This window comes from Podarcis liolepis (assembly GCF_965112155.1).
Source record: "Podarcis liolepis genome assembly, chromosome: 10".
In the NCBI taxonomy this organism is placed as follows: Eukaryota; Metazoa; Chordata; class Lepidosauria; order Squamata; family Lacertidae; genus Podarcis; species Podarcis liolepis.
The window spans coordinates 34,631,450-34,656,353 of record NC_139562.1 but is presented as its reverse complement, the minus strand read 5'-3'; the positions used below and the strand labels follow the sequence as shown (position 1 = coordinate 34,656,353).

The 24,904-nt window shown below is 39.7% G+C and overlaps 1 protein-coding gene across 6 annotated transcripts in view; it reads right to left on the bottom strand.

The window, feature by feature from the left end:
* Positions 1–24,904, bottom strand: part of ANKS1B (ankyrin repeat and sterile alpha motif domain containing 1B) — a 324,701-nt gene that overhangs the window by 191,266 nt on the left and 108,531 nt on the right. For all 6 annotated transcript variants that reach the window (XM_083462878.1, XM_083462889.1, XM_083462890.1 and 3 more), the window contains one exon: positions 35–603. In XM_083462878.1, the coding sequence (XP_083319004.1) occupies positions 35–603 (569 nt within the window). The remainder of the gene's footprint in view (positions 1–34; positions 604–24,904) is intronic.

Sequence of the window (24,904 nt, the reverse complement as noted above, 5' to 3'; positions counted from 1 at the left end):
ATGTATGTATGGTATAAAAACATCAGAGGCTTACTTCTTCCCATTCTGAAGTAAAGGATGGTGTTCTTTCAGAATTTCTTCTAGAGCTTTCCGGATCTACTGTAGATTCATTCCAATTTCTTCTTGCTTTTTGCTCATTAGATGGGTAGGAAATCAGATTAGAGTCTGATTTTGAAACATATTTGGATAAATGCATGTCAAGGAGAGTCTTTGGCAAAGATCGTATCCTCCCAAGTGTGCAAGCACGTTCCACAAACCCTGCAGCATTAACAACCCACTGATCCCCAGTTCTTGTGATGCCAGCAAGTGTGTTAGTTTCTCCTAGATTACTTTTAGAAGGAAATATAGTTCTGCTTAAAATGGGTGGTTTTTTCTTTTTAACTGAAATATCAGTGCTGTTTTCTTGTTGCAGCTGTGCCGAATTCAAAATACTTTGGATTGAATTTTTGTGGTAGAATTCATCAGCTGGACTCCCTGTTCTATACAGCTGAAGTGGGTTTTCAGGTGGGTCACAAGCAGGTGATGATCCATGAAGTAGGCCAGCAAACTGTTCAGCAGAGTGTGCTTCAAGTTGCTCACTTTCAATGGAGGTTTGTTGAGTTCCTGTAATATAAAATGTTTATTTCAATTATTATTTTTATCAAATATTCTTCAAAATGAAAACAAACCTCTCCTTCAACAAAATAGTAATTTTAGCATGATGCTTATTGTGCACATTTAAAAATGCCTGATGCCACTTGCCAAAGAAAAATGTACTTACATATTGTTTCCTTGACTATACTGACTAGGACTAATTGTAAATAAACCTTGGCACAATAGAAGAGAAGGGGGAGGGGAAATATTTATTTACTTGCTTTGCTACATTTCTACAGGCACTGACTTAGTTACCTTTCTTTAGAAGCTCATGATGTGTTTTTAGCTTTATTTTTTAAAAACCTAATGAAGAGGACACAAAACAAAGTCTTATAACACTTTGAAGACTTTGAACAATTTTATTGTTGCATAATTTTGGGAACTAAAACCCACTACATCATATGAAGAATTATCAGCCTCATTGGAAGATCTTTAACTATACATATTGGACAGAGAAAACAAATAGTCAGCAGCTGGACAAACAGGTGGAATCCACACACATATAAAAACCATTCTGAAAATGTTTTTTTAAAGTGTTTTTGAAAATACATTGAATTTTCCATCAGGCTCACCATCGCCATCTCGTGTCACACTGCACTTAAAACACACTTAAAACATTTTATTTGCAGCTGTATAGCTGAGTTATGTGGAAATACCATGAAATATAGCCCATGAAATACAAGGGGTGAAGTCAGTGACTTTATTTTCAATGTCCTCCCTCACTCCACACCAATATATTTTAGTGGATCCTGGTCTACAAATGCTTGTGCCGCAATACATGTGCTAGTCTTTCTGGTGCTACAAAAATCTAACAGATTAACACAGACATCCCTCTGAAATTCGTCCTTGTAGCGGACTTACCCTGCTAACTGCCCCCAATTAAATATAGTGGACCTACCTCACGTTACCAATTTAATGAATGTCTACAATTTACCACAGGCTACCTGGGTGAGGGCCTTGTGTAAGGGAAACTGTGGTTCAGGGAGTCTCAGGCAGCAGTTAATCAAACAAGGAAAGCTTTATTTACAAAAAAAGGACGTTGGTGAAACAAAGTTGGGTCAGGAGATGTGTTTTTTCAGGTAGAAGTTACTACTTAAACTAAATATAAGGGTGTCACAGGCTTAAGCACAGTAGTGCAGGCATAGCTTCTCTTAAACTCCCTTTGCTCAAAATCAGTTGTTACACTTCAGTTTCTGTTACTGTTTCCTAGGTCCTTACACTTAGGTCAGGTAGATGCTTCAGGTCAATACTTTTAACACAGTTTATTACAGTGGTGCCTCGGGTTACAGACGCTTCAGGTTACAGACGCTTCAGGCTACAGAGGCCGGTAACCCAGAAATAGTACCTCGGGTTAAGAACTTTGCTTCAGGATGAGAACAGAAATCGTGTGGCGGCAGCAGGAGGCACCATTAGCTAAAGTGGTACCTCAGGTTAAGAACAGTTTCAGGTTAAGAACGGACCTTCAGAATGAATTACCGAGGTACCACTGTAGTTTGGTTTACAAGCAAAGGGGCACTTTTCATCAGTTACTCCCTTTTTAAAAAAAGCAATTCCACTCCTGAGGTATTCTAATCAGTTTAACAGACCCAGGGGATCACCTCACCCCTTGTTATTGGTTTGGGAGACTTCTTTACCCAGAAGTACTCTCCCCTCCTGGGTAGAATAGGTTCTACCTCGCCTAGCTCTACTCAGCCTTCCAGTTAACTCCTGTCTGTATACCTTCCCCAGACACTCAACCTGGTTTTCCAAATCAGAACCAGTTCTCCCTCAGACAAACCCTAACCGAATCCCTATCTCCCATCTCAAATTAAGCCTTCTCTCTGTCTCCAGTGCTTTCCCCCCCTAGAAAAATAGGTGTCTGTACTCATCATGAAGTAAATGCCACACTTTTTAACAACAACAAAAGAGGGGCAGGTCTGCGTACCCTTGAGTACCCCCTGAAGAAAAAAAAGCACTGTCTGTCCCTATCTAACTCTCTCCCTCAGAAACTGCTCCTTTTATTGTCTCTGCCAGAGTGCTGCTCCACCTACTTCTGGCTCCTATCTTGGTAGCCAATCAGAGAGAGGCTCCAGCACTCTGGTGGAGTTTCTGAGGGACTGCGTCCCCAGACTCTGGTCTGGCTCTGCTGCCCATCACAGTCCCCATAAGGAAAGGTGCCCTAAGAGAAAGAGGATTGCCCAACACAATTCAAAATGCTTCTTATATTAGGTAGGGATGGGAAGCTTCTTGGCTGGACAGGATTTCAATCTTGCTTCCCACATCCCAAAACTTTAGGCAAGAGGTGGGAAACCTTCCCTTCTGGGCAACCTCTGGGGAAGTCACATGCCAGTGGAGGCAAAACTGGGCAAGCAGAATTCAAGAGCACATTCCAGCCAGACAAAAAACTCATGGAGGGTGAAAAGCATGGCCAGCAAAGGACCATGGCACAGGGTGTGTGGTGTGGGCAAGTCCCAAGCAGCAGGTAGAGCAGCTAGGAGGGCTGTACCTGGCCCTCAAGTCTGAAGTGCCCCATCCCTGCTTTGGCAGCGCACCTTACTGGGTTGCCAAACATTTTCTCTGCCTATGGTCTACCAATCTGCTTTCACCCCAAGCACAGACATGTCAAAGAAATGGACACACAACCTCTCAGACATACAGCACTGAATCAGAAGAAGGGCCAGCAGGCAAAAGAATAGCTGCCACGGGATTAGTTGCTGTTATTCTATTGATTTGATATTTATTCTAGATGCATTTCCCAGAATAAAGATGTGCAATTTGTATTTATGTAGAAAATTTGAAACCATCTAGCCATACTGGAACTTTGTTATTTGTAAGTATCTAAAAATACAAAGCTGTTTTAGCTTAAGGGTTTTGATTTTTTAAATTATACGATAAGAGTTAAAGAACTCTTCTTTTAAATATTCCGTTTTAGTACATCTGATGGCATTTTGAATCAGCTTCACCTTGGTTCTGATTCAGGGTAAACTGTTAATATATTTAAGCACTGAATTTGAATAAACCCCTCAGGGAAGACATGTTTTTCAACAGGGTGGAAGGAGGGGGGTAAGGCCAAGATAATATGTTTGAGCTCCTGCCCAATTTCATTCCTTTATATAATTCTGTAATGAAAACCCATACACATCATTTCACTTCTAAAGCATTTCTAATATTATTGCTGTTTTCAGACCCTGTCTACTAACTGACTCTCTTCCTCTTTGGAGTTATAGCAGTGAAGAAGTTTCTGATTGTGAATACATATTCCACATTCTCTCTCTCTCTCTCTCTCTCTCTCTCTCTCTCTCTGTGTGTGTGTGTGTTTGTGTGTGTGTGTGTGTGTGTGTGTGTGTGTGTGTTCAATGAAACATTCTAACAGTCAAAAAGCAACCACTTTGGTTTTGCTTTTTCCTCATATCCCTGAATTACTCTTTTGCAAATATCACATATGAAAACAAAATGGTTTACAACACAGTAAATTGCAAATCAAGGCTAATTTATATGCTGAAACAGTCCTACCCTTCCCATGGATGTGCCCACATTTCCCCCTCAAGCATATGTTTCTTTTGCATTCAGTTTTTCCACAGTGCACACGCTGCATCAGTCTAAAACCCCTACTTCCAGTTATGATCCATACATGGCAGAATTGAACAATATACTAAAAATAATAAAATTACAATTTTTGTAATTGTCAATGGGATGTTAACTGAATTATTCACACCTATAGAATAAAGATGTGTATTTCAAAACATGAATATATTCATTAGATGAGTAAATGTTTGTAGAAAAAATGCCTTAACATGCAGTGAATCAATTATATCTACCACATTATATCAATAAGCAGCACTGCAGTTGCCATAGCAAGAGATTCTAGTGTGGAATAAAATCTCCTGCTTGAAATGTGTGCCATAGCTATGGTAACAAGCACATTATGACACCTGTGCTACTAATCTATTTAAATTCTTTCTATGCTTGATCCAGAAAGAAATTTGGGTGATACAAATCTGGATCACCTATCTATAAATGTAACATCAGCAATGATTGCTGCATAATCACTGGAATGATTGGCAGCCAATGATGGCAAGAACTGCAGAACATTTATGCACACACACCCCTTATGCTTTCTCTGTATATGTTTGCAGAAAATGGAGATGCTTGTTTAAGAATACTGCAAGGCAAATGACAGCTAGTTACTTTGTGTTTTTAAAGCACTGCTATATTAAAATGGTATGAATGAAATCATGCTTTTTAAAATTTTATTTATTATATTTATATCTCACCTTTCCTCTAAGGAGCTGAAGGTAGCCCAGGTAGTTCTCCCCTTCCTCATTTTATCCTCACAACTGTGGTGTAACTAGCCTCATATAACCACTCTTGAGTTCCTATATCGATAATATAGGAACTTGCAACACCTTGTAACTAAGCCAAGTTGCAACACTTTGTAACTAAGCCAAGTCTTACTGTCTGTGCAACCTTTCCTGATGCACATGAACCTAACCTTTAAAGAGTTTGTAAGTAAACCATTTTTAACTTCCCAACCATGTGGTCTTTTTCCTTTGCTAAGGGAAGAGGAAAACTTTGGAATTCACTTGAAAGGGCACATTTTGCTTTGCTGCATATTTTGTAATTCTAAATCTCTGCTGGGGTTCTCTCACTAAAGAGTACTTGCCCCAAACTTGGATCCTGGCATCCAGGCTATCTCCTTTCTAAATATCTATTTTTCATTGCACCACCAATAACAACCCTCTGAGGTAGATTAGGCTGAGAGATCATGACTGGCCCAAGGACATCCACTGCGCTTTATGGCTAAGTGGGGATTTGAACCCTGACACCAATCTGTATCATAACATATGAAAAGTACACAAAAGAGCAGAAAAACATGCCTTATTCCTTCTAACGGCGAACTTGGATAGTAGAGTGCTTGTGAAGCAAAAGAAGACCCAAGACTACTAAAAATAAGGTAGTTATTTCTACCTGAAAGAGGGGCAGGGAATAAACAAACAACCCTCACCTCCCTAGCAGACTAATATGGAACTGTGAGTATTGACAGTAGTGAGACAAGATGTTCTAGACAGTTAAGATACAAAATATTAGGATGAACTCAGACAAGTGAACCAGAAGAACAAGAAAGGAACATAATAGGTGAAATTCTTTCATCCCTGCCAAATGCCCTTCAGATTTTGCCAGTGGGCTTTGCCTAGTTAAAGTAGGGATGTGCAGGCTTCCACTTCCCAAGTTATATCAAAACTAGTTTTGGGTTTCCTCAATATTTCTCAGAAGTTTGGCTGCAGGCAGAATGCTCAAATTTGCTTCAATTTTTGAGTTAGGCAATTTCAATATGCATTATTATCTGTTTGCTGTGTCCAATGGTCTTATTCCATGGATTGGCTTTTGCTGAAGTGGCACAGTCTATAAAAAAATATGATCCTATTTGTAGTAGGAACAAGAAAGGCAAAACCACTTTTACCGGTATTTAGTTTTGTACTGCTTACTTTAGTACTGAACTATTTTGTGTAAACCAACAAACAACTATCCATTTTTGTTCAAAAAGAACTACATTAAGCAATGCTTTGTTGTAGCTCTTAAAATGTATTAGCCTCTTCAGTTATCTTTGTATTGTTTCAGAGTTTCCAACTTTGAAAGAACCCTGAATACTCCATTTATTTCCTGTGTGAAGCAAATATGATTTGCCAGCAAAAGTGAATGGAGTGAATAGAGTAAAAATTGACTGAATTAATTATGATGAATAAATGTTTCAAAAACAATATTGTTAATACTTCAAAAAGCAAATGCTTTACTTGAAACAAATTGGTAAGCAATTTATCTCTGGCACATAAATACCTGCTTAAACTCCCAGGCTTCTGGCTTTGCCTATTCTGCTACTTACTCACTCTCCCTATTTCCAGCTGCTGCTAAATTAGGAGCTAACAACACAAGCTTAACCATGTCTATGCAGAAGTAAGTCTTACTGAATTCAGTGGTGCTTACTCTCATGTAAGAGGGGTTATGATTGCAGCCTGTGTGTATTCATACTTTTCAGGGCCCCAACTCTAAAGTCATCTCCCACCCCACTACTAGTTAAATATCACCCACGGGATATTTAACTGTGGCGCAGCCGGGGCCCTCCCTCTCTCGTCAACTTTTGCAGGGTGTGGATTCTGTCCAATGCCCAGACATGGACTAGGGCCTAGTGGCATTACAATGGGGGTCGGGGGGACGGTGCGCCCCTGGTGCCATGTCTGGGGGGGTGACAAGAAGGCACCCTGTGGGGACTTGCCCCGCCACCGCGGGGCGAGCAGCTATCGCACCACTGCAGCCGCATGTGGAGGATCCTATGTTCGCGGCTGCAGCCTGTGGCAAACCGCTATGTACAGCGCATGTGTGGCATTGCACACATGTGCTGTACGTAACGCCGCCACACATGCGCTGTACATAGTGGTTTGCCCCTTGCGCCACTCAAGCGCCGTACGGACAGCGGTGGGATCCCTCCATCACCGCTACAGCTGCATGTAGAGGACCCTCCCTTCATAGCTGCAGCCGCAAGCAGAGGATCCCGGCACTGTCCATACAACGCTGGAGCAGCGCCACCAGCCAATCCCTATGTACAGCGCATGTGCGACGGTCGCTACGTACGCCGCATGCGTCGTACATAGCAATGCCACATGTGCGTCCTACGTAGCGACGCCCCGCCCTGGGTGTCACATCACCTTTGTTCACCCCTGCTAGGGCCATGCCATGTACCTAGCAGGGACCCTTGGGAGTGCCCCTATTTGATGTAAGTCATAGGGCTCCCCCCAATGGTGGTTTACCCTTAGTTGGACTTCCTGCTTCACCCAATGCCTAAGCCAAAGTGCTCACATCTGTAACCCGTGGCCTATTTGTGGCCTATTTGAACCCATAAACCAAAATATTTGTGTACATATGTTTATTACCTACTAGGGAATTAAGGGTCACAGGACTTTGGTATGCAATTCAGTTTTAACCTCCAGTCTCTTGAAATATTTAGGTTAGAAAACCATTTCCCCCCGTCAAGAATATGGCAAACTACTCCAGTGCAACAACAATAGGACTCAGAAGGAAATTACACCTGCTTAAAATTTCTCAAATGCTACTAGCCTCAAAAAAATCTAATCTGATTTTCTTTATATGTGATGAAAATACATTTTGTCTAATAAAAGAGAGATAAAAAAAATCTTTTTCTTGATTCCTGATCTCCCCACTGCACTTTTTTTGACATTACGAAAAAGGAAAGCAAGAAATAAGAGCATAATAAGACAAATAGAGAGCAAGTCTTTCAAAAATGGAAATTAATATTTGTCAAATGCCATGTTTTATTTTACTGAGATTTTTGGTGCACATTTCTGAATAATCAGAAATAAGTCCATTTCATAACTAACACAACTGACTTTTTTCTATCATCTTTAATAGCTCTATAAATTCACTGTTCAAGCTTCTTTCATGTTCGTACTAAGATGACAGACCGTTGACTGTTTCTTTGTCAGTGGGTACAATACACTAGGTCATTCGTTTCATTGTACAGTCTATCTGCATTTAATTATGGTTGTATTCAACCTACTCTTTAACAATAGTGACCTTAGTTTCAGCAGTTCATTTAATTTCACCTGCCATAAATACAGTTCCAAATTTCACAGGGATAATTTTGAAAATGAATCATGATAAAATAAGTGTCAGTACAATAGGTCACAGGAAGCATGCTGATACTGATTAAAACTTATGGAAAGGGTTCTTGCTTACCTTTTTTTGCAACAGCAGAAGATATTAAAAAGCTACTGAGAGTTTGCTCTTTTTAATGCAAATTTTGAATCTAGCACATTGCATTATATACATCTTACACATATTTTAATAGCATATGCCAAAGGATGAGGCTGTCTTAAAAAAATGCCCAGCAGCCTAAGAATTTCATGACTAGGTCTGCATATGCAACCCAGGCTTGGGCTTCTGTTTCTAGATCAGCAGCTTCCTATGTAGGGTGGCTATTTACACATCACCATAGGAGGATAAAAGATAATTTGCATAACAGCTTGCATATACTAACATATATCCATAAATGCAAATTTAGAAAGACTATAAATAGAAAAATAAATCTCAGCATAATGGGGAAAACTGTGACCAGATGACCTCCTGTCTTGCCCAGTCCACTGCTAATAGGCAACTTCAAGGCTCTTCCTTCTTAGAGTTTGTTATCTTTAAAACTGAACTTGGGTGTGATATAGCCCTTGAAATAGAACAGGAATGAGGAGCCTGTGGCTAATACAGATGCTGCTGGCAGGGACAATGGGAGCTGGAGTTGTATGGCATCCAGAAGGATGTCTTCAAATAGGGGATAGTATTCTTAAAGTAGGGCACCCTACTCTCATGTTCCATGACAAACTAGATTATAAATGGAAGATGACTTTAAAAGGATGTAGCATGGAATTACTGTTTGAAGAAAACAGCTAAAAGTCTCACTGGATGTGCATAAGCCATTTGTATCTCAATGAGTTTGCTAATTAGTGTAATGAGATAGGAGCCCAACTCCTACCACACTGTTCCACATCCTAATGCTTTTTCCTGAGATAATTTATCTAAAAACAATTTTTTCTAAATGTGAACACTCAAGAGAGAGAGAGAGAGAATGAAGGAGCCCCAAGAATAATATGGAATTAAATTTATTTGAAAATTAGTGGATTGGTTCCATTAACATACTTTTAAGCATCTTTTTTTTTTAAGAACTCCCAATCAGGATTATAACAGAGTGCTTATATGGCACAAGCTGCCAAAGCTTGTCTAACCAAACTCCCCACTTTCTTAGTTGCAGCACTAGAAAAACCGGGTAAGGAGAGAGTGGAGGATTTTGTGCTAATCCCAGAAACTAGTAACTTGAACAATATGCAATTAGTTCCTTTTAATTGACAAGAATGAAAATGATGTTCAAGTACCAAGGAAAACATGGAGAACAAATCATTTCATCATTATTACATAATTAAAGTTTTTTCTTTCTTTCCTTCAAACAACTTAAGTCTTCAGAACTTATGTTATTTTACTAACAGATTTTGCATTGAACATGTATGTAACTACTTGGCAAACAATACCTACCCATGAGATTTTTAGACTATATTAAAGCAATTAATAAACTTTAATATCAAGGGCAAAGTCATGCAGTAATTAGGGAAAGAGTTATACAGTGGTACCTCAGGTTAAGTACTTAATTCGTTCCAGAGGTCTGTTTTTAACCTGAAACTGTTCTTAACCTGAAGCACCACTTTAGCTAATGGGGCCTCCTGCTGCCATCGCGCCGGCGGAACATGGTTTCTGTTCTCATCCTGAAGCAAAGTTCTTAACCCGAGGTACTATTTCTGGGTTAGCGGAGTTTGTAACCTGAAGCGTATGTAACCTGAAGCGTATGTAACCCGAGGTACCACTGTACTCAGTGGCAAGGTACACATTTACAAACAGAAGGTCCCAGATTCAGTTTTCACTATCTCAAGTTAAAAGGATCTGGGGCAGGGCATTTTTCAGCGGGAACTCACCTGAACTCAGTTCCAGCACCAATTAGGTGGGTGCCATTGCTATTATAAGAGAAAATGGGGAGCATTCATGGTGAGTTCTGGCACCTCTTTTTCTAGAAAAATAGCACTGACCTGGGGTATTAGAATGGAGAAAGAACTCTACCTGGGACCTTGGTGATCAGCTGCCAGGCAGAATAGACAGTATTGGGCTGGATGGACCAATGGGATAAGGCAACTTCATATCACCAAAAAAACACTGTTCTTCTCTGTTTTCTCTTAGGAATGTACGGTAAGTTTGCCCATTTACAAATGGGCACTTCTGTATATTGGCCTGCATCAATACCTTACAACTTGACTGTCTATGCTGAACTTGGTACTGGACACTGAATACAAAATTCAGAAAATCTTAGGCTGTAATCCTCTGCCCTCTTACCTGGGAACAGACTTCACTGTACACCGTGCAACTTAACGGAACAATAAACACCCACCATCTGCTACTCAGTGATCTGAAAATCTTTCTACCCTTTCTATATAGCTTATGTTCATCAATCTTGTTGGGGTAACTATTTGGACATACGGACTGCCGATATTAATTTATATGTTTAAAGTCAGGATTCATGGAATACTTTTATTAATATCAGCTGTCAATGTTGATTTACATCCCCACTGCTATATTTGCAATAGGTAAAGTTAAAATAAGCAAACAAAATCTAATGAGTAATCATTAGACTGCATTTTACAAAGAAAAGCTGCCTTTTACAAAAAATTCTAGATGGAATTCATGCCAATCTGAAAACAATGGGACTTAAATGATTCAATACTAATTTGTCATAAACATTTCAGTGGTTCTATTCAAGGCATAGGTAAGTCTTATCCAACCCCACATTTCTGGTCTAGAATTGAATTCTTTACAGCTTCTGCAGCCTACATGATGCTAACCAAGAAAAGTAAGCAAGACAGCATGTGTGACAGTAGCAATCTGCTAAAGCTAGAAATGGTACTACTGCATTTGAGAAGTTGTGAATACATATTTCTGGCTTCTTGAGTGAGCAAGTGCTCTACAGAGCTTATTTCTCAAGGGAAAACAAGTGTCCGCCTCACCAAACAAGCTATAAAGGCATATTGTTTGTAACTACATGCCGGCATCAACACCGACACACCAGGGAAGCTTCTTAAGGCCTGGAACTTGATTCTTCTCATGGAAAAGAATAATCCTACTGTTCATATATAAAACAGCAGCACTAAGGTTGTAAACAAATATTAGAACAAAAAAGAACTGGAGGACATGAAAATTCTGTACTACAAACCAGATTAACTGCAATTCTCTGATTTAATACAATTGAATACAACACATGTCTTTTGACTCAAATTAAAGAGGTATAAAGCTGACAAAGATGGAGGATGAATGTGCAGTAAAAGAAAACCTATCCTGATGCCATCAACAGCAAAGAGAAAATGGGGGGAACAGTACTTGCAATGCAACCATATGTACATCTACTCAGAAGTAAGTCCTGATGAATTCAATGAAGATTACTTTGGGGTAAGTGGTTGAAGAATTGAAATCTTCAGCCTTAGGAGGCTGGGACTTACTACTGAGTAGGCATGAATGTGCTATTTGTTTTCTTACTTATGTGTTAAAAAATATCTGTGGATATTCTCCAAAGGGACATCACAGCATCATGTGAGCAGGGTAACACTGCTGAAGTTCATGAAGTTCTTTTGAGGTACACCTCCTTTTGGTTTACTTAGTCCATGATGCACAGCTATGGCTGGTTTGCCATTCCTGAATCAAGACATCCTGGCTGCAGATAGCCATGCACTAATTACCTCCCATATATATTATGGTCCAGAAGCAGCTCTGGCAGGCTTTTAAGGATATTGTAAAAAATCAGAAGATTTAGACACTAAAGTTTCAGAAAATGCTGCAGTGTATGATACCTAATAATCAAACTAATACTGCAGAAAGAGCATTCCACTACTGAAGCCAGCCATCCTGCAAACAGACCACCAGCCAAAATTAAAAAATTCCTTCCAGTAGCACCTTAAAGACCAACTAAGGTGCTACTGGAAGGAATTTTTTTATTTTGACTATGGCAGACCAACACGGCTACCTATCTGTAACTGAGACCACCAGCCAGTGCCACTGGTGCTCCTGGAAACTGAATACTACCCTCAGAGGCGGAGCTAGCTGCTCTGGCACCCAGAGTGGCACACATGCTGTGTACCCAGGGGCAGGGCGAGCTGCCCACGGAGGCAGGGTGAGCCTCCTGTAGGGCCGGGGTGAGCGTCTCAGGGGAGTGAAGCGGCGATGTCACCCCCCCAGGGATGACACCCAGGGCGGACCGCACCCACCTTCCCCCACCACTGACTACCCTGCTCTTCCACTGATGTACTCAGAGCAACTCATTGCATAGGTTAAATAAATAAAACAGAGATCATAAAATATAATGGACTAGATCCAAATATATGTTGCTGCGGTGGTGCTGTTCTGCAAACTGTATCATTTTGAATTCAAAGCAAATAGGTAGACAATGGAGCTGACAAAGGATTGGATTACAGTGGTGCCTCGCAAGACGAAAAGAATCCGTTCTGTGATTCTCTTCGTCTAGCGGTTTTTTTGTCTTGCGAAGCAAGCCCATTGACGGATTAGTGGATTAACGCTATTAGCGCTATTAGCGCCTTTTAGCGGCTTATCTGCTGATTGGATCAGCTGATAAGCGGCTTAGCGGCTTAGAAAAAGGGGGGGAGGAAAAAAAACCAGCAGGAACTCGCAGGACATTGTCGTCTTGCGAAGCAAGCCCATAGGAAATTTGTTTTGCGAAGCACCTCCAAAACGGAAAACTCTTTCGTCTAGCGAGTTTTCCATCTTGCGAGGCATTCGTCTTGCGGGGCATCACTGTATATGTTCCTGCTTGCAGATACCAGACTAATGTCCGGCAGCTACATTTTGAACCTACGGAAGTGTCTAGACCATTTTCGCAAATTAGTCTCAGTTAGAGTATATTGAAACAGTCTGGCCAGAAAGTAGCCAAAGTTTGGATAACTGAGGCCAATTCTGTCTTCTACAGGAGAGCCTGCAGCTGGTCAACAATATCAAGCTGATGAAAGGTGCTCATAGTCATCCCACCAGGGCAGCATGGGAAAGTGATGGATCCAGGAGCATCCCCAGTGCTGTTTCAAAAGGAAGGCAACCCAATCAAGAGCAGACTGAACTACCTCACCTACATCTGCAGTACTTTTCATCAACAGCACATCAATCTGAGGTCTGGATTAAGCATGTTAGCCCCCCATCCATTGCTTTGATGGCATCAGACACCAGTTTATCATTCCTTCTGATTTGCATGCATAACCATTTCCCTTTAGAGAACTTTCTCTCTCTAATTTTCTATACAATCAATGGACTCCTATTTAATAGCCAGCTGTACAAAACTGATTTATTCAATGTGTATGTAAAAAGTGCTAATAGTATGATAAACACCAAGAGCATTAATTTCATTGTCAATTCCATAGCCTTGTAATTACCTCTTACACAGGCAGCGCTTTTTCTTATGGTAATATCAGCTACATCCAAATGATTTTTTTAAAATAAGTTTCCAGAGTTAACTAAAGATTGTATATGTTGAGACATATTTCTTAAATAGGAGCTGAAGTCACATACACAAAATAATTCATGACAAGAGATGAAGGACTGTGTAGCCCTTCAGATGTTGCTGGACTAAAACTCCCATATTCTCTGACTACTGGTCCTGCTAGCTGGGGCTGATGGAGGTAGGTGCCCAATAACATCTGGAGGACCACATGTTCCTTACCTCTACTATATATGCTGCTGTCTCCTGTGCAGCTATAGGACCCTGTCATGGGAATGTGGTTACAATAACATAATGGAAGTGAGGTAGGGGAGAAGGGAAACCAGTGAAGCTTTCCATGAAATGTGAGGACAGGGGAAAAGGTTTTCTAAAATATGAGTGGTCAGAAATCATGAATACAGATACTGTAAAAGAACTGACAATAAAGGTAAAGGTAAAGGTAAAGGGACCCCTGACCTTTAGGTCCAGTTGTGGATGACTCTGGGGTTGTGGTGCTCATCCTTGCTTTACTGGCTGAGGGAGCCGGCGTACAGCTTCCGGGTCATGTGGCCAGCATGAATAAGCCGCTTCTGGTGAACCAGAGCAGCGCACGGAAACGCCGTTTACCTTCCTGCTGGAGCGGTACCTATTTATCTACTTGCACTTTGACGTGCTTTCAAACTGCTAGGTTGGCAGGAGCCGGGACCGAGCAACGGGAGCTCACCCCGTCGCAGGGATTCAAACCGCCAACCTTCTGATCAGCAAGCACTAGGCTCTGTGGTTTAGACTACAGCGCCACCCACGTCCCTTAACAGAACGGACAATACCAGCTCCTAAATAATATCATCACTGGGGTCATACAATTGCCCCCCTGGCCAAAATGTTTCAGGTGATCTTGAGATAGAGAATAAAATCAGGAAGGTATCCAATGAAGGATATGTTGCATAGGTAGCCAACATGGTGTCATCCCATCAATTGTGAATACTGGCCATTCCAGTGGCCAGTGGGAATTAAGAGTTCAACAACATCTGGAGGGACCACATAGGCTACCCCTGCATTATAGTAATGGGTGCCTTCAATTATCCTCACATAAACTGGATAAATGATAAAGACATATCCTGGAACTGAGAAAGTGATAAAATTTTCAAATATCCTGAAAACCTGTGCCCCAAAAACATTTGGTTATGGAACCAACAAGAGGGCATGTGATCCCGCCCTTATTCCTATGTGGTACCAAGAACCTGGTGTGAGATGTTATGTGCTGTTGAACATATAGGAAACAATGACCACATGCTGTAAAAAAAGATCCATCCGAACAGAATGAGGGAAAGAAAAATGAAAGGAAAGTATAGAAAATACGTAGCAGAATGGTTGTGAGATGAAATGCGTTTCAAGCTACAGGTTGAAAACTCGCAAGTTGTAAGGAAAGACATGCAATGCAATCCTTTGGGTGTTTATTCAGATGTAAGTCCTAGTGTGTACTAGGGGAATAAAACTTCCAGTTGAGGGAGCACAGGATTGCAGCCCAAGTATAGAAGATGCCAAAGTGAACGAACTGCCAATCAGTGTTAATGAGTTCTCCCGTGATATTGTTTATTAATTATTATCCATGATCAATGCGGAACGGTGTGGGGGTTTTTTATGGCTCCAATTGACTAAGCTGCTCTTTGTAGGGGAAATTCACCACCATCAGTACTCCAATTATTTCAGCTACTCTTTTCAGTACTTTCATGGAATCATATCTTCCATGAAAGAGGAAGTGAGGTATTTATGGCAGGCGCGGGAAACTGCTTTTCAAGTGTCACAGGCTGCAGAGTGACATAGAAGTATAAGAACCAACGTTTCCCCCATGTAAAAGTCAAACATATATAAACTACACATGCATAAAATGTCCTTTTCTTCCTCAGGCTTATCAGCTATATAAATAACTTTAAAAGGATAGCTGACCTAATAGACAAATTAGTATCATGAACTGGAGATTCTGATCTGCAGTTTGACCTTCAGCAAATCACTTCACTACTCACTCACTGTTTCAGTTGTTAACTGGCTATGGATAACAAGAAGCAGAAGACTTGGAAATTGGCAATCATTTTTCCTGCTGGAAAGGATAAAGTGTAAGATTTGCAATTCTAGACATTTTTGAACACTAGCATTAGACAGTATTGTTGTTTCAGGGATAAAAACATGAAAGACAAATTATTATCATATTGTAAAATGTTTATGTGCCCAATTCAGGTTTAATACATGCCAGCTTAAATCAAGTTGTGTCATCTCCAGGATATAGTCGAATATGCTCTTTCACTTGTGCATCCTGCAAAGTCATCATCATAATTAAGGCACAATACCAATACATTCTTTCTCTTGGCAAAATCTATCAGCAAATGTTTTTTCTCTTTCTTTTTTATCACAGTTAGGGATTTGCATGGTACTATGCCTGCAGTCACTACAGAACATTTTAAGTATACTTAGGAATATATAAGCCATCAGACAGCCAGTATCTTGGTGTTTTTTCTGGTTGCTTAGGCAACCCAGTACCACTGTTATGAAACTGAGAATAAAAAACTCAAAAAGGTAATCTTCTTGAATGGAAAGTCATTCAGATTTAAAAGGGTCCAGTTTCTGGGTAGTTTCATTTGCCAAAGAAGTCAGTAGAACTGCTCATTCATCTCACATGAAGTATAATCTACGTCACTTGTACTAAATAGAAGAAATATTAGCTGGTGTTAATCTTTAGATTACATTAAATTGTTGGGGCGAAATAATGGATCAATTTAGTTTTAATCAGTGCTCAGAACGATTCTAAAAATATACTATTATATTGAAAATGGCCTCAATTAGATCCTGAAGCTCATATTCAAAGCGTGGGAATCCAAATTCTCAGGTAAATTATTTCCCCAAATGAAATTAGTTTATTAATTTAAGCAATATAATAAAGCAACTATGCTAGCTTTTGGAATGTATATACCAGGGAGATAATTTGCATCACAGGATGACAGGCAACTGCACAGAATTGCTCTGCCTATGCATGGCCCAAACCACATAAGCAGAGTCCAGGCAGCTTGCTTTATGTAGCACTGTGAAAGTTTGAAGGTATAGGGAATTACTGGCCTGAGCATTGCTGCTCTATGTTGTTACCATGGGCAGAAGAGAGACTGGTAAGCCAAAGTTATCAGGCAACCTGGGAATCTGCAGGCCTTATATAAGAAGTATCCGTGGCTTATTTCCAGCAACTCAGTTCATACCATTTCTGTCCTGAACAACATTAACTGCCTCTAGACCCCTTTGCCTGCCTGCCCATTGGCCTGTCTTGGACCACATTGCCTGCTTCTGCCTTTCAGACTTAGCCTAGGGGAGTCATATAAATTAATAAATTTGAGTGCCAAGGGAATCATAGAATTGTATAGTTGGAAGGTACCCCAAGGTCAAGTCCATCCCCTGCAATGCAGGAACAACATAAGACAGTGGAAACCAAAAGTAAACATATTGGAAAGGGGTCATTAGAGTAAAAGAATTTGTTTTACTTACAAAAATAAAGAGCCCTACTGGATCACACCAAAGGCCCATCTAGTTCAGTATTATGTCCTTATAGTACAAAGTGACAACTGTTAATTAATCAGCATTTGCAAGTTCTGTGTTTATTTTCTCAAGCAACTCTGCATCAGAACAGAGTAACTACTTTGCTATGCTGCATTTTCTATCTAAAACAATTCCTGAATAATGAATATTTATGTATTTATTTACTTACTACATTTATATGTTCCCTATCCACCAAGGAGCTCTAGGCAATGTGCATGGTTTCCCGCCCATTTTATGCTTACAACCACCATGTGAGGTAGATTAAGCTGACAGTCACACGGGCCCTAGGCCACCAAGTGCATTTCAGGACCTAACAGAATTTGATCCCAGAACTCTCCAGTCCTAGTCCAGTACTCTAGCCATGACATCACACATTCAAAATCAAATAATCACCAGGCCTATAATTAGGAATATTTAAAATTTATGTATACCATTTGCAATTTCCATAGTAAAAACAATACATATCTGTTTTAGTGCACTTCTACCCATACAAAATATGCAACGTTCACATCTGCATGAAAAACAGCTATCTTCACAGGCTGTATAGAAGATAACCTTTCTGGGCCAATAGACAGTATATGAAGATGCAGTATATGCATGTACTGTATGTCTCTTTGATATCAATATATTTCATTTTATTGGTGTGTATTCTAGCCCTTTAATACACAAACACGACTTAAAAGTCCCTTCCCTCTTTATTCTCTTTCCCATTTTCTTCAGAGAATAACACCGACACCACTCACCTTCTTTTATTTCAGGAAGAAGTTAATATGCCACATCTATCTAGAACCTAAGCTATTTGCATACAAAGCATCACTGCTACCAAGAAACAATGGGTAATATAATAAGCAAATTAATCATAGCCACTGCCCTTCATGCACGCTTTTAATTTAAACAGCAGGATGCTTATAGGACATATTCAAAAATAATTTTGTCTATCATCGCAATTCAACTCTCACTAGAAATAGACATCAGCATTAAAGGCTTAATAGCAAATCTGAGAGAGAGAGAGAGAGAAAGAGAGAGAGATCATCCTAAGGTAGTAGACAAAAACAGCTAAAAAGTCTTAAATGTGCAAGTTTTATTGTGTGTTTTGTGGATTGGATCAATAAACAGAGTTTATCAGAAGCCCAGTGCATATTGGGTAAAATCCTTTCTTCAAGGGACCACACCAATTACTAAATTGTGTTAAGTGCTCAAGTAACTGAATAAGCTGGGTTAAAGGATTTTACTATTTATTAGCATCTCTTCGGCTAACATGGCATAGACAAACTATAATCACACCATTATGTCTGTATTATAAGCATATTTTTAAAGTCTGCATGAGAGGGGCTTAGAAGTTTCTATCTGTTTTTCTGACACTTCTGTTACTGCTTGAAAAGATGGCCTAACAAAAGAGGAAAACTGAAAATTGCCATAGACTGGTTTTTCTTTTGTCCTAGTAGGCAAGCAATGAGTCAGCCATTATTTCCCTCCCAAATGTGAAGTTGTTATTCTGTACTTTCAGATAAAGCACACCACAAACACTTTTTAAGAACAGAACACCGCCAGTGTTCTGGTGCATCTGGCTTTAATTTTCAAAGCTTAGCTTTTGAGATGGAAATGTATTCTTCATGGCTATGCAAACATTAATAGAAGTCAGCTAGGTTATTTGAACTATTAACTTTGCTTGAAGAACCGTATACTGCTCCTGGTGCATCAAATGCTTTGGGTTGTAGTATCCAGTTGAGTTACTCTGCTGGCATAAAGCTCTTTGATCCAATGGAGGCTTCCATCAGCAGAATTAAGGCAGAGACTATTTTTGGAAATTCCAATGGTCCACACTGTTCTGAAGGGTCCCTCAATGCTCAGGAGCAGATTTTGAGGTGGGTGGAAGGGAGAAGATAAGATTATGTCTGTCACCATTCTGCTGACAGACGCCTGCTAGATCAATGAGACTTCCATTAGTAGAGTAAAACCAACAAGATACAACCATGTCTTTCCCCAACCATGTACTTGTAAGTCTTTTGTTGCTAGTGAACAGCATATAAATAACAAAAAGATACTGCTACCTATTCTCAGTACAGATCAAATGCTGAACTAGATTATTTATCACTATCTGCATGAACCCAACCACTTTTTACGTTCCACAGGTGACCTGTGGTCTGTGTGCACACACTGCATAAATCAAGGGTGAGGAATATTTGACCCTCAAATGTTGCTGGACCAAAACATCCATAATCACTGCATACTGACCTCACTTGCTAAGCTCTCTCAAGGAGGTTTCCCAACAATTTAGGTGCTATTTCTGAGAAGATCCTGACCTTCGTTGCCACTCACCATTGGTCTGAGGCAGTAGAATTACTGTTCACGCCTCCTCCACCCCTCACAACTGTAGTATAAAGCTGTTCTGTTTTTTGCAGCTTTTGAGAGAGGATACGAAACCTATCTCTTCAAAAAAGATTATATGGCTACTGAATGGACATTATGGCCTTGAGTTGCTAATGCTGGTGATTCTGTTGTGTTGGTTTATTATTGTATTAAATTTGTCTTTATCGTTATTTCTATGAAGCTCTGTTTGAATCTGCCTCAAGTCTTGCAGATGTAGGGCAGACATGCTTTTTGAAAAATGAACACATTTCTATTATACAGGTGCTGTAGAATTTTCAAGAGTACTATAACGTTTTGAGAGCCAATTTAAAATCCTTAAAATGAAAACTTATACATGTTAATTAAAAGCAAGCCCTACTTTTGTTGTGGGACTTACTCCCAAGAGCATGACCATGGTATTGCACTTAAGAGTTCTATTTAATCCTCTTGGAAAGCCTTAAGGTTTAAGAACCATTTTCCTTGACTCTATGTATATGATAAGGATAGGAAAGGTTTTCCAACACATTTTCCCCTTTCACAAATGTGTAGTCCCAGCATGCTTATCTAATTATGGTTCTGTTTGCAGAGCCATACTTGCCTTGAACTACATCTGGGAGTAAATTAAACAGGTTTTGTTTATTCAAGGTTGTAGCTCCCAAACACAGCTCTTGTAATTACCTTTCCTGAAAGGAAACTGTTTTTGCCATTCTCCCTAGTTACAAAGAAAACCTGAAACAGATGTTTGGTGCACACTGTTTATGCCAAAGCAAAGTACGCAGAAATAAATTCACAGTGTGTTACTCTGGACAATCCCATTACAAACGAAAAGTGAGGTAATATATTTTTATTTACAATACAGATGGTGAACAAGTGGCCCTCCAGTTGTTGTTGGGAGTCCAACTCCCAACAGTCCTAGCCAGCATGTTCAATGCTGAAAGGTGATGAGAGTTGAAGTTCAATAACATCTGAAGGTCTAAGTTTCCCTATCCATGATTTAGACCAACTAATTTTCCATATGCAGCATATAAGCCTGAGAGATACCTAGAACCTTTATTTACATTGTTTCACACAAGGGCCAGGTTCAAGGTGTTACTATTAGCGTATAAAGTCCTTAATAACCTGGGACCAATTTACCTACGAGATTGCTTTACCCCACATGCGCCCACTCAACTGCTTTGATCGGTGGAATTGGCCTGTTCTGCATCTGTAAGAACTCAGTCGTTTATAGTGTAACAGCACCTGCACTTTGGAACTCCTTGCCTATTGAAAGCAAGCAGGCACCTTCCCAGTACTCTTTTTAGCATCTGCTAAAAATATTCGTGTTTAGACAAGCCTACCCAGATGCTACCCAAAAGCTGAGGTAATTTTAATTTGTTTTAGTATTTTAACTTTTGTATGTTTTAAAGTAAGGTTGTAAATTTTTCTTCATTTTACTGTTTTATCTTCTGTAAACTGCTTTGAGGTTTACTACAATCAAGCGGTGTATGTATGTATTTATTTAAATAAATAAATAGCCGAAGGAACAGGGTCAAGTTAGCCATGAGGAGAGACTGAAATATATATAGGAGTGTTCTGTTTTAAACTTTTAAAATTTTCAAAATGAACAGAAAAAAATTATTGGAGCAAGCTGGTAACTGATGAATCTGACAAAGACAGTATTAAAAAAAAGAACCACGAAAAATTGTCACAGCTGCTTTAGATACAAGCCACACATTCTCCTTCGGGGCAAGTAGTTGGATTAGATAACCTGCAAAACCCTTCCAATTCTGATTCTGCACCACCAAGAAATTTCAAAAAGCCTATTCATTTCATTACAATAGCAAGAATGATGATTAGCTCTGAAAAACACCCATGGGCTAAATTCCATTGTCAAAAGCATGCACATCACATACATATAATTCAGGTCTGGTTGTTTTAGTACTGTAAAAAGAAGCTGTACAGAGCAGTATCTCACCGAATAATTATAGAGAAAATCTTTTTTAAAAAACGTTCCAATATTTTTCTCTCCCTCTATCTCTCTGGATTAGAAAAATCCTATATGCCAAGGAAAATAATGGGTAATACTTTTATGTGTAATCATATTCATGATGTATTTTTAAAAAACAAATCTGGAATAGTTTCTAAGAAAATTAAAGTTGATTCCCTAACTCCCCAAATACAGGTAGTAAGTATATCTTTTTTTAACTTACTGGCTCCTACCTGTAGTGTTGCAATAATAGCATTCAGAGAACAATAGCATTTCTTCCCTGGCCAGCAGCCACCACTGCAGTCTGCTAAAGGTTAGTTAACTTGTTTTAAGTGCTAGTACACCTTCTTGCAGATATACATATATTAATCTTATACATAATTTTTATCTCCCCCCCCCCCCGTTGTACATGTTAAGAATATCTAAAGGAAAATGCAGCACCTGCTATTTATTTTACTTTTATTTAATTTATTTATTAAATTTCTCTACCAGCCTTCATTCAAGGATCACAGGGCAGTTTACAATATAAAAACACAAAATACATAGTAGCAAACAAAAATATTAACCCCCCCCCCCGAATAAAAGGCCATAGTTTTTTTATTAGCCAAAGGCCTGGGGAAAGAGAATGATTTTGCCTGGCACCTACTATTGCTGCCAAAGAGACTTCAGCTGTGTAGGCTGATTTGCTCCTTCATGGAAACTTGAAAAGGCCTTCTGTTCCTCAAGGGAAAGAAAAACAGCATCTATCACTGCCGCTAGAGAAGCTGCAGCTGCATACTCCTGATTGTCTCCTCTTTGGGTTTAAAAAAAACTGCTGTCCCTACTTGTACACAATGGAATGGGATGCAATAGAGATCTTTGTTTGCGTGCAGCTCTTTAAGACAGCGTGACTTAAAGACAGTGGGAGAATAAGGTGATTAATAGTATACCTCTTGCTGGAAAAGGTGGGTGCCGCAGCCCCAGGCTCTTCACTGCTTAAGCAACTGCTTTCTTCAAGAGCAGATTGTACTCACTCCCTTCTCTGTCTTTCTGTCAGAACAGAGAAGTTCTGCTCATGGGGATGCAGGGAGAGGTAGGTAACCCCACCTATCAATTTCAATTTCAACCTCTTACTCTAAAGTCCACCTTCAATGTTCTCAAAGTTCTCTGTATTCCTGACTGTTTCCCTGACTTCTTCTGGCTTTATAAACGTCAGCAGAATGGAAACTTGCAGTCTCTTATTAAATGCTCTGCCTACAACTCATTCTGAGTTGTAGAATGAGTGCTCTGCCTGGCGTGCTCTGGTCCATGGGGTCATGAAAAGTCGGACACGACTAAACGACTAAACAGCAACAACAACAACTCATTCTGGCTGATTATTCTTGGGCGGCGGTATTGTTTGGGAGGGGCTGTTGGGGGTGTTGCTGCTGGGGTTTTTGTATTTTTATTTTAGATCTTTTTGTGACTTATGCGGAAATTGTTCAGTTTGGTGTGTGTTTTCTAATGTTTTTTTTATTGATTATGACTACTTTTGTTATGCTGTAGTTATATTTTTTCATGTTGTAAGTTGACCATAGTTTGGACTGTGGAAAGGGAGCATACAAATAAAATTATGTATGTATGGTTGGGCTACTCATGAGCAAGCAGTCAGTGTAGCAGCAGCTTCTCCTCAGGGAGAAAACATAGTTTTGAGCTAAAGGGAGATTTCTGTTAATTTTAGTTGCCTTAATAATTCCCTTTAATTGTATTCTCAATGAGCTTTATAAGAAGAATAAGAATGAAAGAAGATAGCATAAAATAAAGGACTAAAAATTATAAAACCAATATATAGCAATCAGAAAGATAAAAATTGTGTGTGGGGGTGGGTGGGGGGTGTCGTTCTGGGCACCACAATTTAAGGAAGATATTGATAAGTTGGAATGTGTGCAAAGGAGGGCAATCAATATGATAAAAGGTCTGGAAACTAAGCATTATGAGGAATGGTTGAAGGAGCTGAGTATGTTTAGCCTGAAGAAGAGAAGATTGAAGAGCTGCCAGAAGGATGATGGAGGAAGCTTGTTTTCTTCTGCTCCAGAGAACAGGGCCCGAACCAATGGTTTCATATTACAAGAAAGGATATTCTGATGAAACACTATGAAGAACTTTCTGAGCTGTTCAGCAGTAGAATGGACTATGTACCTCAGAAGGCAATGGACTCTCTCTCTCAAAAAAAGAAAGCAATGGACTCTCCATCATTGCAGGTTTTTTTTAATAGAGGTTGGATGGCCATCTGTCAGAAATTCCTGCACTGCAGGGAGTTGTACTAGATGACCCTTGGGTACTTCTCCCCACCCATGATTCTATGATAAGATCCATTAAAAACACAGAACCATAAAAACAAAACATAGAGGCCATTAAAACAGAGCCATTAAAATCCACTAAGTTTGGAGGAATTTATGACGAATGCATAGCAAAACAAGAAAGTATTTACCATCCACCTAGATATTATCACAAGAAACCTAACCAAACTTCTCCCAGGAAAGAGTTCACAACCTGAGTATCTCAACCAAAAAAGCTGTACCCTAGTCAACTATAAATCTGCTGGCAGTGGGACATAGGGCAACCCCTTGATAAAAAATGTAATGGCCAAGCAAATTTTATAGGCGTTAACCAGAACCTTGAAATGAGTTCAGGAACAAACTAGAAGCCAGTGCCAATTGAACAGAAGCAGAGTAATATGTCCTGTAACATAAGTCTCAGTTTCAATTTTGGCCACTACATTTTGCATCAGCTGCAGTTCATTTCACATCCTTTTTTGCTTGCCTTTGTTTTGACAAACAGCAACTGCACAGGCACTCGTCTAACAGGAGTATTTATGAGGTAGAAATGGACTGAACACCCCACTGAGAACCCAAGCTGCAACCCTAAAATATTTGTCAAAATATTCCATTTCGGAGGACCAGGGACTCATTTTAAATCCCTTGCTCACCAAGGCACTGTGCATGTGCAAACACGCACAGCTGCTGAAGACTAATACCTAAAAGAAATATAGAAAATTATTCCCTTTGTTCAGCTATGGGGAAAGAACCTCCATGATAGCTGAGAAAGCCTAGCACTGTTTCCCCCTTGATAGCACATACAATGCATTTCCTATAATGATAGTGCAAAATGCTTCACCACAAGATAATCAGATTTCCTATCAAATTTCCTCCTGCCTTTCAAGTAACCACTTTTATTATAATAAGATGTGCAATTTGATCATTTAGTTAATTCTACCCAAGAAGCAGAGGGATCTCAGCTGTATTTCCTTTGGGAATGACTATTCAAAGAGACCGTATGAGAAGGTCACCCTCCCTCTTCGTCCTCTGCTACCT